This window comes from Macaca nemestrina, chromosome 7 (genome assembly GCF_043159975.1).
Source record: "Macaca nemestrina isolate mMacNem1 chromosome 7, mMacNem.hap1, whole genome shotgun sequence".
In the NCBI taxonomy this organism is placed as follows: domain Eukaryota; kingdom Metazoa; phylum Chordata; class Mammalia; order Primates; family Cercopithecidae; genus Macaca; species Macaca nemestrina.
In genome coordinates, this window is record NC_092131.1 from 150,776,257 (window position 1) to 150,795,454 (window position 19,198).

Genomic DNA, 19,198 nt, shown 5'->3' on the forward strand with positions numbered 1-19,198 from the left:
AATATGCAAACAAAGAAAAGTACACATGAATCACTGTTTCTGTGGACAAAGGTGGTTTATTAGGCTCCTCTATTAAACTGAGTTAGTGGGTCAGGGGTGAGGGCTGGGATTTTGCATTTCTTACAAGCTCCCGGGTAATGCCTGCTCTGCTGGTCCTTGGGCAATGCTGTGAGCAGTGAGGATGTAAGAGACGATGACTGGCTGTGCTAGCAGAGGCAACAGGGAGACAGTGGTGTGGTGTTAAAGAGAATACTCCCTATAGTCAGAATGAATTTGCATCTGAGTGACCACTTACTAGCCATGTGACCTCCACTTCACTAATGCCCAGATGTTTGTTGACCTCCTGAAATGCCCCCTCGAAGATTCTTAGAGCTGCAAGGGGGCTGTAAAAGAGGATCTAGTCCAATCTTTTCATTTTATAAGCAAAAAATGAGAAGCGACTGGCCCGAGACTACAAGTAAGAGGCAGAGCCAGAGGTTGAACTTAGGGTTTCTAATTCTAAGTGTGGTGGTTATTCCTTTACTCCCTGCTGAAATTAAAAAAAAGAGTTTCACAGTTTGCAAAGTTGAAAAGAAAGTCACCAGGTGAGAAAGGCTGTTGCAAAGTCATGACTGTGAAAACCATTTTCTTGTCAAGTAAGTGGCTGGATACATTAAACTATAGCATGGAATGTCATGCCCCTTAGCTCCTGGAGGCTGATTTGACAGATTCCAACTCTAGGCTGTAGCATAAAAGTGAACTATAATTCAAAGAGTACTCCAGGAATGAAAATTCAGGAACATTAGGGCTAAAAGAAAACACCAGAGGGTGCCATTGAGCAGCAGAAGAAACATGAAATGTGTGAATCTGTGGATATGCGTTTGAGCATAACAGACTTGAATTCTATTAAGAAACCATGAAGAAACTAGAGAAGAGTGAGGCTTGGGAAGGTCCCTGCACATCTCAGTTCACGGGAGTTCTTCCTCTGAATACCTGGGGTTTAGTGCTGCCATTTGGCTGTGTCTAGTCCTGCCACCTCACAGCTGCATTCCTTGGTGAGACCCATCTCTCCCAGCAATTACAGGGTCGAATTCAGCTCTGCCTCTCTGTGAGGTCCCAGTCAGTGGCCTGGCATAGAGCAGTACAGTCTCCTAACCACTACATCCAAACTTAGCTTCCTTAGAAGATACACCTCCTTGAAGAGGCCAGTTCTCACTGTGGAGGTTATCCACCTCAGAACTCCCCCCGACCCCACCTCCGTGTGGCAATAGCCCTATAGAACATGGCAGCAGGGGACAAGATTCAGTGAGCAGCATCGGATGAAGGAGTGTGTCTTGAGAGCGAGGACTGCTGAGCAGGCGGTAGGTCAGTTGCCTTTTTCTACCAGCACAAGACTGCCCAAATGAGGCGGCCAGGGAGGTGTAGAGATGATGATGGAGGTGTCATGTACAGGGAAGTGAGAGGCAAAGGAAGGGATGCTTCCTGCCACGGCTGACGCCAGTGTCCGATATGTCTGATCACATTGCAGATTATACTAGGAAACTCACCCCATTGTAACCTGAGCATTCAAACACCAAAGGCTGTTAAAGCTGGACCTCACTAAGGGTAGGGGAAGGATGAGGGAGAGAGAAGGGACTCAGTCCTCCCTCAAGGTCACTGTCTCTTGTTTTGAATGAGTAGGACTGTGGCATTCATAATACTGGGTTTACTGTTTCAGATGGGGAAGAGCTAGAAGGACTCAGAGGCTGTAGTCCATCTTTTTATTTTTAGTTGAGGACAGGGAGACACAGGAAGTGCTGTCTCTTGGTCCAAGGCCATAGAGGAGGCAGAAGAGTTGGAGCCAGAAACCAAGTGTCCTGGCTTTCGGTTCGTTGCTCTCTTGATTTGCCCAAGACGACCATCTTCTGCCTCCAAAGGCCAGAGCTTGATTTCCTCTTCTTGAACCCTAAAGACAGAACTTCAGCAACTCTTGTGGGGAAGGCTCAGCAGCTGCCTTGGGCAATGTCTACCCAGGTGACCCTCCTCGCTTCCCCGTGGGAGAGCAGAGGGCAGCCTGGGAGGACTCCATCAGGATGACAGATGGATCTGAAGGCAGAGATGCCTGACTTGGGGTTCGTTCCCCAGTCTTCAATGATCTCAGCTGTGACATGAAATTCCCCACACCCAAAATTTTCCAAAACAAAACTTCATCAGGGAGCAGCAGCACATTCCACCAGGGGGAGCTCCGAGTTCAGGCTGCTTCTCTCTCAGAGGAAGGGGAAGCTGCAGCCATTACTACTCCAGGTCCACTTCTCCCTGGCTCTGACCTTCCTCCGGCTGTCCAGACCAGCAACAAATGCAGACCCCAGGCAGGGGCTGGGTCATGGGGCTCACTAACATATCCTGTGATTCATTCAGTCGACAAACCCTGACTGACCTCTGTGTGTCAGCCCTAGGGACACAAAGATGATGAAAACACAGTCCCTACCCCCAATTGCTCACAAAAGCACCATGGGCAGGTGTGGCCTGAGAGGCATGAGAAGGTGCCGTGGTGCGACTCACCTCACTATGGTGTTGGAACCCCCTTTGTGGTAGTAGAGAGAGTTGTTGTAAACCACGTGCCCACAGCCATGGAAATAATACGGAAGGTGGATGAACGTGTAACTGCCATTCAGAAGTGAGGGCTGGTCCTTGAATTCCTTCACCATGATGCCTGTAGGAGGGAAGCCAGGGAGAGGCTGTTACCTACCTCCAGCAATCACAGCTTGGGAGGGAGTCCTTGGGAGGAATTTCAAAGGAGGGAAGTTGAGAGTGAAGTGTTCCCTAAGGTCCCTTCTCCAGTGTGAAGAGTCCAAGACTCCCCATCTCAAAGTCCAGCTCTCCATATGGATTTCTGAAATGTCTTTCAAATGTGGTAGGCATCGAATTGGCCTGACTCCCGGGAGAACTATGTATCACCCTCTCCCACCCCACTCTATACTGTTTATCACTTTCTATGAGAGTGGTGTAGGCCTTCACCAGGAATAGCAGATACTTGGCGCTTGGACAGTCACCTCTTGCCTCCTCCCACCTCTTCCTGCACTGTGCAGCAGCCACTACTAATGCACAACATTACTTTCTTTTTGAGTCCCCAAATCCTGGTAATCTGGGCAGTTACTACCAGCTTCCCCGTTTAATAACTGGCCTTGATAAAACAAAGAAGTGATTTCTTCTCAGCTATTTCTCCAACCAGTGAGTATGGTCAGACCCCTTCTTTAATGAGGCCACTGTTACTACCACCAGCAGTTCCTGACCACCTCTCTTTGGGACAGTACAACTAGGGTCCTGCTCAGATACAGTGTAACTGCAAGGTGGACCTTCACCTTCTCCCTGGGCTCTCTGTCCCACAGGTGGCTGGGAAAGATGTCCAAAAGTAGTCTTCTGGGAGAGGGGGCAACCTTAGAGAAAGATGGGTGGTCCACAAGGATTTTGTCTTTGGTATTTTTTTCCCATTATGGTTTGGAGGTTTATGAGGCCTGCAGTCATAATGCTATTTGTTTCCTTCTGGATACTTGTCCTAAAACAGGCGATCTCTGGGTTACCCTCGTCATGCTCCTGTGACCTGAACTTCAAAGCTTGCCACCAGCACGTTCAAAGGAAGAAAGTTTTCTGCCCACTCATTGGTCTTTCTAAAATAAAGAGACATTTATCACACCAGCTACTGAGGATTTCAGACACACACAAATGGAATACGCCCAAAGGTAGGCAATAGACGAAAAAATACAGTTACCACATAGATATGGGTCATCGGCCGAGTGTAAGTACCTGAAAAATGCTCTGTCACCCAAATCCGGTCATCACTCTTGTTAGCAGACTCTCTTATCCAAGTCCCAAATGTCTCTGTGACTTTCAGCACTTGCACTGGGTTTCCAATGGAACTGATCATGGATTCTGCCAAAAGAAGAGAAAAGAAAGTCACTTACCTGCCAATTATGACTTGAAGGCATTCAATTTCTGAATCTCAAGACAGGATGCTTTGTTTCCATACCTGCTTGTGGGGAATGGTGTTCACTGGCTTTCTCATCAGCTTTTCCAGCCAAGGTATCATCATTTGGTATGGCACAGGTCTCACCTAAAATGATGACAATCATCAGAGCAAACACAGCTGGCACAGTGAGATTTGTTGGACTTTATAGCTGCTGCTCTTCCCCACCTCATTTCAGACTCTAGTCTCATAAGCATCCCTTGCAATAGGTCACCAGATTCCTTGGTTGCTTGCTTTTAAGCAACTCCAAATCATAGCCTTCCAAATTCTTCACCCTGCTTGTTGAGTTCCCAAGAAGCTTTTCAGGAGTACAGTTGGTAAGATAATACAATCCCAAAAGGATGTCAGTAAAAGCAACAAAGTGAACTGAGCCAGCCAGTTCAAGGCCTTAGCAGTTTGGGGGAAATGAGAGGCTTGCTGACGCCCTCCTGGCCCATCTGGCAGGTGGTATCACTATCATGAATGCATTGTTCTGGAAGGATTTTCACTTTCAGGGAAGCTGGTGGAAGCTGTGAAATAGCAACCCCAGAGAATGGGGTGGTCCGCTTTATGCAGCATCTTCCTGGGAGAGGCATCAGGAGGGGAAACACAGATTTAGAGGAAGAAGTAATCTAGATTCCATCCAGCCCAGAGACACAGGAGTCCCCTCATGACCATTTCCCCGCTGTCTCTGTCTAAGGGCCTACATGGGAGTCCCCTCATGACCGTTTCCCCCACTGTCTCTGTGTAAGAGCCTAGAGAAACACAGGTCCTTGACAGGGGCCTGGTTCAAGTTGGCTTGAGGCTACAGCTGAGCTATGATTCATCCTCCTTGGCTTATCAGTGTCCCCCTTAATGAATGGGCTGAATTTAGACCTTTGGTGAAGAGGTGCCTTAGGGCAGCAGAAGTAAGGCTGAGAGAGAAGAGGGAGGAGGATGCGTGTGGCCAGGGTGAAGAGGACAGGACATGGACTGAACCGCAGGCCCACTCAAATCCTGAGGGTTTCAAATCACCCTGTGGTTGCTTGATGGAAAGGGTCATCTGAAGGGGCTCCCGACCCTCCGTGATCTCTAAGCTTCCTTCCAGCTGGAAAAGCCTGTGTTTCCCTGAAGTCCTTCTGTCACCTGATGAGAGCGGGCTCAGGGATCTGTCCTGCTGCCCCCAGGGTTTCAACTGGGGTTTCCACTTAGGAAACTATAGGGTATTAAAGACATGGAGTTGGAGCAGGAGAGAGGGCCAAGTTCAGACGCAAATGCCTGGCAACCAAAGACTCATTTCTAGGAGGCAGAGTGGAAGATAATGCCTTTCATTTAAAGCCATTTTCCTTACTCTGCATCCAGCCCCTGCCGATCCAGCCGCCTGATAGATTAGGCTAAGCCCAGAGACTGCTTCTCCAGACAAGAGCTGTCACTGGCTGGCAGAACCTGTGGCAAATTAGAATTCTGCAAAAGCTCGGGTCAGAGCCCCCTTCTCTCAAGGGAGGTCCCGCTCAGTTCATTCTTCAAGGGAAGCAGAGCAAAGGGCTGATGCTAATGGCTGGGGAGGCACCGCACAGTAGCCCAGCAGAGGAGCAGCTCTGCCGTGGTCTCATGTTGCAGAATTACAATCAGGCTCTACTGAACTGGGGAGGGCGATGGTGCCATCTTCAAAAGCACAGATTCGCCCACTCTGACAGCTGACTGTGTGCCCCCAAATGTCTTTCAGAAAGAACAGTGCACCAAACAGAACTCAAGACTGTTTAGGAAAATGACAGCAATGGCCACAGCAAGGCTGAGAAATTCCAGTGAGGATCCTCCTTATGAGTGCCATTGAGGAGATGGCCGCAAGTGGCCCTCGTCATAGTTTCAGTTAGGTGACAGATCCTAGGTCACCCCTTTTGGGGGAGAAGTCCTAGCATCACCCTAGAAGTATTTTCCATTAATATAATCCTCAATTTCCAGTTAGCTTTCAACCCTGTGGCCACTGTGCCACAAACTGGCTAAAGAACAAGTCCACCAGAGGTCAAGTATTCCTTGCTCTTGGTTGGCTTGACCTTGGGTCAGGTCTCAAAGTGTGAATTTCTATTTAAATGGAAGATGCCCTGAGAGCTGGGACTTTACAGTTAGGCAGAACTGAGTTTGAATCCTAGCTCCGCTATTTACTCCTGGAGTGAGTTCCTTAGCTCTTTGGGGTATCGGTTTTGTTATCTGTTAAGTTGCACACAATAATGATTCCAATATCATAGGATTATTGTGAGAATTAAATAAGCACATAGCCCTGTGCCTGGCTTAATGAAGCACTGTTGTTACTATTCGTGAGGACTTAACCAATCCAAACTTCCCCTTCATTTCCTGAGCATCAGTCAAGCTTCTCACTTCCCAAGAGTGCAAAAACAGCAGCTTAGCTTTCCAGACTGTTTCAGGGGAAAGGGATGGTGGACAGGGCAAGGAGGAGGACTGGGCTGCTGGTAAATGAAGGAAGCAGGAGGAGGGAAGGGGAGTGGGAGGCCTAATTTTAATACTGTCCCTGGTCTTCAGCCCCGGGGCAGACTACGAAGACCTCCTGTGAGAAGGTTGCAAGAAGGGAACTCTCATTTTGGACAAAACCCTCCTCCCTCTATTAAAACAAATCTGGTCACAGAGCCTGGGGTCCAGACCAAGAGTTTGGAATAATTGACAGAGGAGGCGGGCCCCATGGGGGAGAGCTGGTGACCTGGGCACTGGCCGTTGAACATGTTTGGCTGCCGAGGGCCTTTGGCTCTTCTGCTTCCAGGGGGTCCTGGAGGACCTGGAGGGCCTGGGGGCCCAGGTGGACCGGGTGGGCCTTGGTCACCTTTGGCACCTGGAGAGAGAGAGAGAAAGGGAGAGAAGGAGGGAGGAGGGAGAAGGAGGAAGGGGAGAGAGGGACAGAGAAGGGGAGAGAAGAAGAGAGAAAAGAGAGAGGGAAGGAAAGGGGAGGGAGGAAAGGAGGGAGGGAGGGAGGAAAGGAAGGAGGGAGGGAGGGAGGAAAGGAAGAAGGGAGAGAGGGTGGGAAAAAGGGAAGAGAGTGGTCAGCTAAGGTCTCTTTAGCTGCCTCCTCGCAGTCAGACCAAATAAGGCTTTTCAGTTTCTCTACAGGTGGACAAGTGCGGCCACAGAAGCTGGAGGCAGGTCTCTGTCCACCAGGAAGGGGCAGAGATCTGCAAGCAGAGCAGATGAGGCCCAACCTCCTATGCCCTCTCCAGTCTCCTCCAGGGGACACCCTCTGCTCTGACCTGGTCTTTTCAATTGGGGTTCATAAGGGATGGTGCTTTTCTGAAGGGTTTGTCATCACCCCTCATGTGGTCAGCAGCATGGAGGAACACGGTACTCCAGATGTGTAGATTTTCTATGTAACAGAAGTGTAACAGAATTTTATATTTTTTCAAATACATTTATGTATATTACCCTGTCGAAAACACCTCTGAAATTATACATGTTTTGCATAGCAACATCTGCTGTTCATGAGACAAGATGTATTAACCAAGTTCGATCTTTTCCTTGATACTTTGGTCTAAGCACAGTGCCTGGTACACAATAGGCACTCAATCAAGTCTGAATGGATGGATAGATGGTTGGATGGGCAACTGATTCACGGTCATTATTCTGAACATTTAGCATCGTCCTTGCTTCCTGAGGACAGACATTATGTCTTCCTCATTTCCAGCTACTAGCAAAGTCTCTGATTCAGAAATGGTGTTCTCTAGTATTTGATAAATCTGTATTGACTACATAGTTATATTTACATGTTATATTTTTATCATATAGATGATCTCCAAGGTACTGTGCTTTAAAAATTCTTCTGCCTCCTGCTCCTCCATGAGAGTCAGCTGTTACCTGCTCTTTCCCCTGTGCTATTGCTTTGTGACTTTCTGCCCCTTACCCTCTTCTCCCACAAACACCAACTATCTGCTTTTACCCTGGGCTGGAAAAGCAGCCACTGTATTTGTAGGGGAAACGCCCCTGATGGCAATAACTGAAGTGTATCCTTAGAATGACCCTGGATGGCAGATGCATCTGAATGTGTGCTCAGAGCTAGGGAATCTGGGAGTTGCCAACCCAGAGCTTTGTTCCTTGTTTTGAGGAACATCTGAACCCCTGGCCCATCTCATGGAAGAGGGGCCGTGCAGGCAATTGAGGCCCTGAGTTTTGGGTTAAGTGAAGGTTGCCAGGTGGAGGTGGTTAAGGGGAGGGTGTTGATGTGGTGTGGATATCCCACGCAAATCTCATGTTGAATTGTAATCCCCAGTGTTGGAGGTGGGGTCTGTGGGAGGTGTTTGGATTGTGGAGGCAGATCCCTCATGAATGGCTTGGGTCATCTCCTTGGTAATAAGTGAGTTATTGCGAGATGTGGTCATTTAAAAGTGTGTGGCACTTCCCACCCCACTCTCACTCTCTCTCTCACTCCTGCTCTCGCCATGTGATGTGCCGGCTCTCCCTTCACCTTCTGCCATGATTACAAGTTTCCTGAGGCCTCTCCAGAAGCCGCGCAGATGCCAGCATCATGCCTCTTGTATAGCCTGCAGAACTATGAGCCAATAAACCTTTTTAAAAATATATAGATTACCCAGTCTCAGGTAATTTATAGTAATGTGAGAACAGACTAGTACAGGTGTTAAGTGAAAATGCCAGGTAAATTGCATGCTGTTTGCAAGTGGCTGCAGTTTTCCTGCTCAGTCCACTGCCCCTGGGCTGCAGGTAAGGCGGTTGGCTCATCCAGCCCACTGCCCCTGGGTTGTTTTTGTGCTAAGTTGGTTCTCCTGTCCAGTCCGCCACCACTGGACTCTCTCCTCTGTACGAAGCCTCCAGTAAAGCTCCGTGTCACATTTGCTGGCCCTGGATTTCTTCTTTAGTTTCTTGAATCTGTTGCCATCCCTACTGAGGTTGATCAGGGCTTGGCACAACAATATTTTGCCCTAATTATATGTAAAAAGGCCATTAGGATCAGGGCCTGAGGATGGCTCGACCTCATCAGTGAAGCAAATGCTTGTGCTTCCTGTCAGTTGTCCTCTGAGGTGTCGTAAGTTGCCTGCTTACTTGTCTTATTCTGGATTGTGCTGGATTTCAATATATCTTGGAAAAGAAAACTTCCTTTATTCCATTCAAGTCAACTGTGGTTTTTAGACCCAATTACCTGAACCATGTATGCTTAGAACCCAGATCTGGTCTTGCCACATGGAGTAACATGCTCAGGTTTCTCCTCTTTGAAAGCATAGAACTCCAAAACATGCTGCAAAACAGATGGCCACATAAGGCCATAAAGGAGAAAAGACACAGGAGCAGCCCTGGTGTTCGAAGCCAGGAAGTTCTCTGGGCACACAAGCCCTCAAAGAGAGCCAGAGCGCACCCCTCTTACCTGCCAGGAGCACATCGTTGGACACATCTCCTTTGTCACCCTTTTCTCCCTTCTGCCCTGGTGGGCCCTCATTTCCCTGCAGGCCCAGTTCACCATGGTCTCCCTTTTCTCCCCTTTCCCCTGGATTTCCTGCAGCTCCAGGTATCCCTGACCAAAAAAGCAAATGACATGTTAGCCTATGGTGCAAAAAGTTCTGGCATACCACTTTATATTATTATACTTTGTGCTTTCCAGGGAAGCAGTTTTATACACCAAACACACAGCTTTTCATAACTGTTTTAGAGCAGTAGTGTGACCATACGTTCGTTAAAGAACAGCATTTCCAGGTGGCTTTGCTGGATTATTTATTTATTTATTTTTTGAGACGGAGTCTGGCTCTGTCACCCAGGCTGGTGTGCAATAGCACGATCTCGGCTCAATGCAACCTCTGCCTCCTGGGTTCAAGCAATTCTCCTGCCTCAGCCTCCCAAGTAGCTGGGATTATAGGCGTGAGCCACCACACCCATCTGATTTTTGTATTTTAAATAGAGACAGGGTTTCGCCATGCTGACCAGACTGGTCTTGAACTGACCTCAGGTGATCCGCCTGCCTCGGCCTCCCAAAGTGCTGGGATTACAGGTGTGAGCCACTTACTCCTGGACTGCTGGATTATTTTTAGAGAAATTTGGCTGAGCCAACAGGTTGGAGAGAGGAGTGAACCGCAAGAGGGTGCGATGACAGCAACAGTGGAAAGAAGGTAAGGAAGGCCTAATGAGAAGTCTGCAACCATGATGCTCAGAGGCGTGTGTCTGCTGCCATAATAGTGAGTGTTAAACACATTATTTAGTTTATTCCTAACAACATATTGGAGTGGTAGGCTTGGCAGTCATCCTTACTCTCATTTTATAGATGTTGAAACTAAGGCCTACAGTGGTTATAACAGATGCTGCCAAGTCAGAGCAGCAAAGCACCTCTGATTCCATCTCCAGTGCCCTTTTCTGTGACATTCCAATGCAAAATACTTTCAATCACAATAGGAAAACAGGTAAAGTTGCTTTAGGACAACCATTAATAGGGATGGTGAACAAAAGGTAGTGGGTGAAATTTCTGCCTCTGTTCACAGGGAGCTATGACTACCGGAATTGCTGTCCTCCCTACATTGCTAGAAACCAGTCAAGGTCTAAGTAACAGCTTGTGTCAGCCTTGAACCCTGAGCAGTGAAAGCACCCTTGGATTGTCCCAGTTCACTGCTGGGAGGTAGTTCCTAGTGGCACAGGGAGGAGGATCTCAAATAGCCTGTCAATCTCACTAAGTTGAGGGGCCAAAAACCAGAGTTTGGGGAGATGGAGATGGCTAGAATTTGCAAGATAGAAGAGCAGAAAGACGACAGCTGTGTGAGAGAGCCCTGTGGATCTGCAGAGGGCTCTCTTGAACCTGTGACTGAGGGATGACTTCCACACATGAGGGAATTCCAGAGGGCTGGGAAAGGAACTCACACACTGTTCGCTATAAAATTCTCAGGGCTCACACAGCAAAAATTTCTCATTCCCACGGCCAACATGGAGAAATCTCATCAAATACTGAAATACTGGGTAGAGTCCTTGAAAAAGTCTAGTTTTAGTAGTGGGGCTAAATTAGCCCCAGGTTAAAGGCTGTGGTGGACCCCATCATTACAAAGTTTCAACACAAGTTTCTAAAGGATCAAACCTATCTGCCAGTGATTTAACTGCCTGACTCTGTGCCTGCTGAGAGTCCAAAATTTGAATCATTCAGTTCATTTAACTCAGCGTATTAGCAATTTAAGCAAGAAAAAGTATATGATCATCTCAAGGATATAGAAAAGGCATTTGATACAATTCAACACCCATTCTTGATTTGTCAACAAACTGGGAATAGAAGAGAACTTCCTCAGTCTGGAAAAGGGCATTTACAAAAAAACCTACAGCTAACATCATCCTTAATGGTGAAAGACTGAATGTTTTCTCCCTAATATCAGAAAGAAGGTGATGCTATCTAATCTCATCACTTTAATTTAACATCCTACTGGAGGTCCTAGCCAGTGCAATAATGCAAGGAAAAATAACTCAAAGGCGTACAGATTGAAAAGGATGAAGACTGTTTGCAGATGTCATGATTGTTTACGTAGAAAATCTCAAGGAATCTATAAAAAGGCTACTAGAACTCTTGAGTATACAGTTATACAGGGTCCTTGAGAGGGGAAGTTATTATGTAATATTGTACTGTTATTGCCAGATATGGATCAATTACCATGATACCCTATCTCAGATAATATGTGCTCATTTTAACAACCGCCCCTTGGAGATATTGCTTAACAGAGGTATTGCCCAAGTGGCAGAGATTTCAGTGATGGGGAAGTGAGCATCTCACAATACCCCACAGTTCATATCCAAATGCCCTGCATTGCCACCAGATTAATTATTCCCTAAAACAGCGATTCCCAACCTTTTTGGCACCAGATTCTAGTTTCGTGGAAGACAATTTTTCCATAGACCGGGGTGTGGGGAGGGATAGTTTTGGGATGATTCAAATGTATTACGTTTATTATGAATTTTATTTCTATTATTACATTGTAATATATAACAAAATAATTATACAACTCACTATAATGTAGAATTACTGGGAGCCCTGAGCTTGTTTTCATGCAACTAGACAGTCCCATCTCGGGGTGATGGGAGACAGTGACAGATCACCAGGCATTAGATTCTCAATAGGGTTTGTACTCCTATGAGAATCTAATGCTGCTGCTGATCTGAAGGGAGCTCAGGCAGTAATGTGAGCACTGGAGAGTGGCTGTAAATACAGGTGAAGCTTCGCTCAATCATCCGCCGCTCACCTCCTGCTGTACGGCCCAGTTCCTAACAGGTCATGGACTGATATGGGTCCAGGGGTTGGGGACCCCTACCCTAAAAATAAACCTAGAGCTCTTAGCACCTTTCATTTACCCCAGAGCAGTAATAAATATTCAAAATGGTTTCTGCTCTTCCATATTCATGCTCATATTCCATATTCAGGGAAGTGTCCGCAGACTATTCTAAGGACGACAGCAGTGCATGACAAAGCCTCAAAGTGTTGATCACTGTTAGAAGAAAACTGTAGTGAATAAAAAAAAATTGCTAGATTTCAACCAACCAATAAAAAAAAAATCTTAGTGAAAACCATGAAATTCAGCTACAGCTGGGAGTCAGAAGTCCCAGGGTCCTCACCACTACCAGTGGTAAGCTTGGACGGCGGCTGCCTGTCCAGTGGAGCTGGGGGAGCACAGTAGAAGAGGATGTGAAGAGGAGCAGGGGATCCCTCCATTGTCAGCGGTGGCTCTGCCATGGATTCAGTGATATAGGGGTCAAATTATGCCTCTTTGAGGGGTCATGGCTCGTAATACCTCCCTCACGATAGCACCAAAAACCCATTGCACTGGCTCCTCCCAGCCCTCAGTCATCGGGACATCTGGGTGGAAAGTGGTTCACTCACTTGAGAAGAGCCCTTCTGCCAGGCCCTCTGTGTGAGAAGACATTCTTTTGTTAGTGTTTTAAATAGGCAATTTGGCACATCATCTGAAGGAGACAAAAGACAGGGCATTGCCATAGAGTCCAGCCCGCACAATGCACCAAGTGTAACTGACACCTTCGAAAGGTTTCACGTGACCCAGATTTAGCAGTGCTCAGGGAAATGGTATCTGCTGGTTACTGCAGGGATATATTCTTCAGGCATTTATTCTAGTCACAAACAGCCTTCTGCATCATCATCTTATTTCCCCTTCCTTTCTTTTCTTTCTTCCTCTTATGTCTTGTCTTTTCTTTCTTAGAAAGGCCATATGTGAAATAGAGGGCAGCTGTTGTAACGCGCCCCCCACAGGGGCAGGTATTTAAAGCTATTCAAGGCCTTTGCTTGAGGCTGCATTTTGACTCTAGTTGGGAAATGCATGATCATTTTATAGCTTTCATTAAGAAAGGGTTGGGGGACATTTTGTCTGCATAGAGTCTGCCTTTGCCCTCTTGTCCACCATAGCTCTGACAAAGCATCCCCTCGTCTTTGTTGGTAAAATTGCCCTGGCTGTGCTTTCGCCGTGGTATGTCAGAAATTAAATACCACCTAATCATGATTCACCATCAGGAACCTGTGTGTGGCATTTTCTTCCCTGCCCTGTCCCAGGGAAGGTCAGGGATGCCAGCTGTGCAAAGTGACACTATGACACTATGTGATGTGGACCCCTGGCTGGCTTTGAGTCGGCACATTCTGCCAGAGAAGAAAGGCCAGACTCTGCCTGCCTAACTTGTGCGAGGAGTGGCTCTCTACTGTTTTTCTCTGGTGTCGCCCACTCAAAACAGTTTCATCAGCATTCGGGTTTGGAGTTGTGTGGTATCTCGAGACTGAGGTCAGCTCTCATCTTCACAACATGGGGTGAGGGAGGATGTTTTATTTTCAGCAGTATCATCTGTTGCTAAGGCGGGGGAAAGGGGCGAGAGGGTGTCACACAAAACCCAGTCCCGAGACACGAATATGGAGGAGGGCTTTCATTTCTGTTTTTATAAGAATTTGACTTTTAGAGAAGATACTGCAGCATTAACTCTTAAGTGAGAAAATGAGAGGCAGCTGGAAGGAAAGAAACTGCTTTTGAGGCAATGGAACGTCAGACTTCATAGAAGATGCTGGTTGCACAGTTGACAACATTTAGGTTTCTTTCAGTTCTGACCTTTTTCTTCAGATCTAGGTTGGTGTTTCCAAATGAATACAGAACACTTCCACTTAGATTTCCTTTTGGTTTAAAATAAAGTTTCTCCTTCCCCACTTTTGAAAACAACAATAATAGCTAACCCCAGTATAGCACTTACAATGTGACAAGCCCTCTTCTAAGCACTTTGTATATATTAACTCATTTAATCTTCCTAATAACACTATGAGGTTAATATTATTATTGTTCCCATTTTACAAATAAGGAAATTGTGGCACAAAGTGATAACTTGCCCAGGGGCATACCGCTTGTAAGCGGAAGAGCCGGGACACAAATCATCTGGCTCCAGCTCTGGCTCTGAGCTATTCCACCATCATTCTTAGCTTTTCTAAGGTCAGAACCTGAGAAGCTTTGATGTGTCAATCTCCTGGAAGCAACCGTTAGGCTACAGAGCTTAAACTCTGGCTTCATCAGGGTAGTCTTATAATGGCTCCTGGTTGCCTCCTGCGTATGTGGAGCTGAACCCCCCGACCTTACTTTGAAGGCCATTACCCTCTAGTCCTACCCCAATCTAGCCAGGGTCCCCACTTGTACCCAGGGATGGCCTCATAACCTGTGAGCCTAGGCCTTTCTGTTCTCTCCCTGCGGTTAATGCTGCTGCAGTATCTTCTCTAAAAATCAAATTCTCATTTTAAAAAACAAAACAAAACAAAAAAAAAAAACCAGAAATGAAAGCTTTCCTTCTTATTCGTGTCTTGGGACTGGGCCCCATTCCCCAGCCTTTCCCACCGCTCCTCTACTTATTTCCAAGGTGCTGATCCCTCTTTTCTCTCTTGTGCTTTGTGCTTAGTTCTACTGCACAATCCATCCTCTACACAGGGTCCTATTTGCTCATCTTCTGCACAGGGGAGTTTGGCTTTTTCTTCTGGCAGTACTGCCTGCTGTGAAGTATAAAGCAGTCTTCCAACCAGAATTAGTAGTTACCGAGTACCTGCTGTTGCACGATGTATCTTCTCTTTCAACTGGATTGTAAGCCCTTATATACAGACATGATGTTCTAGTCTTCTCATTCATGCATTCATTCATTCTTCATTCATCAATTATTTATTGGGTCTTAGCTGGGCCCTAGCTAAGAGATGCGATGAATAATAAAATCTATAAAACATAGTCCCTGCCTTCACTGACAAACACTATAGTGGACTATTTAAAACCAGAAACCATATTAGAGTTGTCATAACCCAACCTCTTCTGGCTACAGATGAGGAGGTCAAGGCCTCATCTTGGAGTGACTTGCCCAGGGCCTCAGGGCCAGTAAGGGATAAAGGCAAGAGCTCCTAGAACTCCTTCCACTGTTCCCCTCTGCCTTGAAGGCAGGGAACAAGAGGGACAAAATCAACCGTCTCTGACTGGCAGGTTATACTCATTGAACTGTGTGTTCTCAACAGTGTCCTGCAGGCCTCTCTGAAGGGCTGGAAGGCTCCCAGCCCTCCCAGGAAGACTCAGCCTTGAAGCTCAGGTTGGAGGGTGTCTGAAACCCTATATTCTCAATCATTAACTGCACCAGCACTCAAGGCCCAGGCTTCCTTCCTGTTTGCTCCTGCTCTTCGGCACCTCCCGTAACCCTGCTCTCACAACAGGGCCCAAGCCCCTTGAGCACGGAAGTTGAGTGTCACTGTGGTTAAGAGCAGGGGTCCAGAAGTCAGAGAAACCTGGATTCAAGTCCTGCCTCCTTCACTTTTTAGCTTTTGACATTACACAAGTTATATCCAATAATTCAACAGTGAATTTATTGAGCTCCCTGGCTGTGTGTTCCAGGCACTGAAGGTAGGAACTAAGCAAGACAGACATGGCCAAGCTCTGACAGGCCTCACATTCTGCTTGGGGAGTCAGCCCATCAGCACAACAGCAAATAATCCCCATGGGGTGATTTCAGGGAGGGATATTTCGATTGATTCCGATTGGGGAGTCAGACCATTAGCACAACAGCGAATAATCACCAGGGGATGATTTCAGGGAGGGATCAATATTTTAATTGATCCCACTTGGGAGGTCATACCATTAGCGCAATAGCAAATAATCACCATGGGTCGATTTCAGAGAAAGATCAATAATTTGGATTGATTCCACTTGGGGAGTCAGACCCACAGTGCAGCAACAAATAATCACCATGGGGTGATTTCAGGAAGAGGTCAATATTTCAAAAGAGCAGGGGATGTGACAGAGTAGGTGAGACAGGGGCTAGACACAGAGGCCAGGGATGATGATATACACGAGATGACATCTGAGCTAAGACCTGCACCATGGGAAGACAGGGGAAGTCAGGGAGAGGGCATTCTGGGCAGTGGGCACAGGCCACTATGCCCTAGTCCCACCCCAATCTACTCTGGGTCCCTGGCGGTACTCGTGCTAAGGTCCTGGGGCAAGGGTGGGCTTGGCCTGTTTGAGAAAGACAAAAGTATCTCCATCTGGAAAAAATATGGCTAATGAAAGTATTCATGCCCCTGGTTGTTGTGAGGACTAGATGAGTTGAGTGTACGGAGACCTTAGTGGAGTGTCTGGCGGTAAATGCTGGCTGCGTATTACGGTTCCGAAGGTTGTTGCTAGAAGGCACACCCCACCCTAACTGGGTCCCTAACTCTGTGGAACCCAGGCCTTTTTTCCTTTTCTTCGAAACAACACTTGTTCCCTCTTTGTGGAATGCACTCCCACACCTCTCCTACCCCACCCCTGCCTGGCAAACCATGAATGATCCTTTAACTCTCAGTTTAAATGACAGTCCTTCCTTCTCTACAGTCACAGCAATGGCCTGGCAGGTTGCATACCCACGTGAGGACCTGCAGGGCCCTCTTGGGAGCTGGCTGCTTATCCAAAGGTCTGGAAAGGCCTGGGGCCAGCCTCCAACCTCGCCTGACTGTGTGACCCCACCCTCTGTGTGCGCCGGGCCCTCCCTTCATGTCTGGCCAAAGCTGTTACCTCCCTGCCCTCCCTCTCTCTATCACTGTACCTCGGAGCACCTCGTTCTTCCCTTCAAACACACGTCTCATGTTGAGATGGTAGGTGGATGTGACTGTCGACTATGGATATTGGCCTCTCCACCAAAGATGGAAAGTTCCAGAACAGTGTCTGTGTCTTTTGTGGTTCCCCAACAGCACTCGACATCTGTTGAATAAGTATTTGTTGATGAATGTCCCCACCCTCTCCTGGTGCTCCTCTTGCTGCTCAGTCCCCTGCTCAGTCTCCTTTGCTGACTCGTCCCCTTCGCTGACTCGTCCCCTTCTACTTGGTCACTTGAGGTTGGAGCTTCTCAGGGATGAAACCCAGCCCCTCCTCTCCTGCCAGGCTCTCTCCCTAAGTGACCTCACCCCCTGCCCACACGCCCAGGTGCCTCGATGACTCTCTGATATATATCTCTCACCCCAGACCTCCTCCGACTACAGACCTGTTTTCCAAGGCCACCGTCCCACCTCCTCCTGGATACCTCAGGGCATCTGAAACTCAGCACATCCCAGGCGGAGTCCACAATTGTTCCTTTAGATCTGAGTTGAATGCGGGGCTGCCCGCCTCAGGCCCGAGCAGCTCATCCATCCATCCAGTCGAGCATGACAGCAACCTCAGAGTCAGTCTTGGTGCCTCCCTGACCCCCTAACTCCCTGTATCTACTGTCCACTGGGAACTGCTGGCTTCACTCCTAAATATCACTTACCCCTGTGGGTCTTTCCACCCCTGCCCACTGTCCGCCGCCTACGGAGGCCATCTCCCTGCCTCTACGCTGGCTCACTCGCCTGCCGGTTCCAGTGCGCTCTCCACGCAGCAGCCACAGTGGCATTTAGAGAGGCAGATCTGATCCCATCAGTCTCTCCCACCTGACAACCCTCTGGGGCTTCTCATGGCCCTCAGAAGGAACCCTGTTCCCCTCAGTGGCCCTGCTGCCTCTGGACCCTCCTCCCTATCCGTTTCCTGCAAATGCTGGGTAGGAAGGGAATCTGTCCCAGGGCTCAGGAGTGGGTGAGGAGGGAAAGTGCAGCCTTGGGGCCTCAGCAGGGTTAACAGGACAGTGTGGCTCTTGCTCTGCAGCCTGAGCTGGCCCATGAAGTGAGTGACCCCATCGAGCTGGGTTCTTCAGATAGCCTTTGGTGGCTAGTCTCCCACTTCCCCTGGCCTGGGACAATGGACTCCTTGTGGAGGCCTCGGGGACTCAACTTCCACCCTCAGTATGAGTGGAGGCTTCACGGTCTAACGCTACCGACCCCCAGAAGCCTTACTCTCTGGGGTACTGCTGTAAAGAAGGGGGTCTTTGCTGTAGTTCCTATGAGATCTCCCACAAACCAAGGATTGGGGTCACCCTCCAGTGACAAACAGGATCCAACACCTTCTCCCTTCTCTGCTGCTGTCCTCTGCTCCAGCCTCTTCCCTTCCCTCCTATAGCCTCTCAGCACAGCTGTCGGGCCAGCCTCTCATCCATATGTCAGGCATAGCACTGTTCCACTTCACATCCTCCCTGTTTTGCTCTGAGTACAAACTACAGTTCTCGAAATGCCCAGGGCTGACCTGGTTTGGCCTGATTACCTCTCTGATCTCAACTAGACTAGGTTAGCCACTCATCCCTTCTGTCCAGCTGCCCTGGCCTCCTTGCTGATCCTCAAACTGTCCAGGTACCCTGGTGACTTACACGCTCTGCCCAGAGCCCTCTGCCCCAGAAACCCGAGACTCTCTTTTACCTCCTCCTGGTATTTGCTCAAAGGCTCCTTCTTAGGGAGGTCTTACTGGCCTCCCAATCTAAATGTACTGCCTCTAACCCCACTTAAACTTCCTACCCCTTTCTATGATATTTTTTCTCCTTACCATTTATCACCATGGACCAGACTGTATATTTTGTTTATCTTATTTACTATCCATCTCTCCCAACTAGAATGTAAGCCTCATGAAGGTGGAGGAGGGGAGCTTATTTCTGAATCTCCAGCATCTAGAATGGTACCTGCCACACAAATATGTGCTCCATAAATGAATGCACTTTTTCTTTTCTGTACTCCCTGGGCTGCAGACTGCATGCAAAGCACATCCTCAAGGCCAGGGATCTGTCTCAAGCCTTTTTGAAAAGCACCCCTTTCCTACGTGCCCCACACCCAGCTCTAGCAGGGTGCCCTCCTGCCCCTGAGCCTGCCCTCATCATGCCCATTGCCGAGGCCTCAGGACTGAATCACATTTTTGGAGTCTT

At 48.0% G+C, this 19,198-nt stretch overlaps 1 protein-coding gene across 2 annotated transcripts in view; it reads right to left on the reverse strand.

The window, feature by feature from the left end:
* The window catches only part of LOC105490371 (gliomedin), a 70,632-nt gene that overhangs the window by 4,054 nt on the left and 47,380 nt on the right, over positions 1-19,198 (reverse strand). Inside the window, exons 5-10 of one of the 2 annotated variants that reach the window (XM_011755902.3) lie at positions 9,315-9,461; positions 6,654-6,782; positions 3,986-4,069; positions 3,763-3,888; positions 2,521-2,671; positions 21-1,924 (exon numbers count right to left, since the gene is read on the reverse strand). In XM_011755902.3, coding sequence (XP_011754204.1) covers positions 1,708-1,924; positions 2,521-2,671; positions 3,763-3,888; positions 3,986-4,069; positions 6,654-6,782; positions 9,315-9,461 — 854 coding nt within the window. In that variant the 3' untranslated portion in view covers positions 21-1,707. Of the gene's footprint in view, positions 1-20; positions 1,925-2,520; positions 2,672-3,762; positions 3,889-3,985; positions 4,070-6,653; positions 6,783-9,314; positions 9,462-19,198 lie in introns of those variants that run through there. The other variant, XM_011755898.3, reaches the window with a different exon arrangement.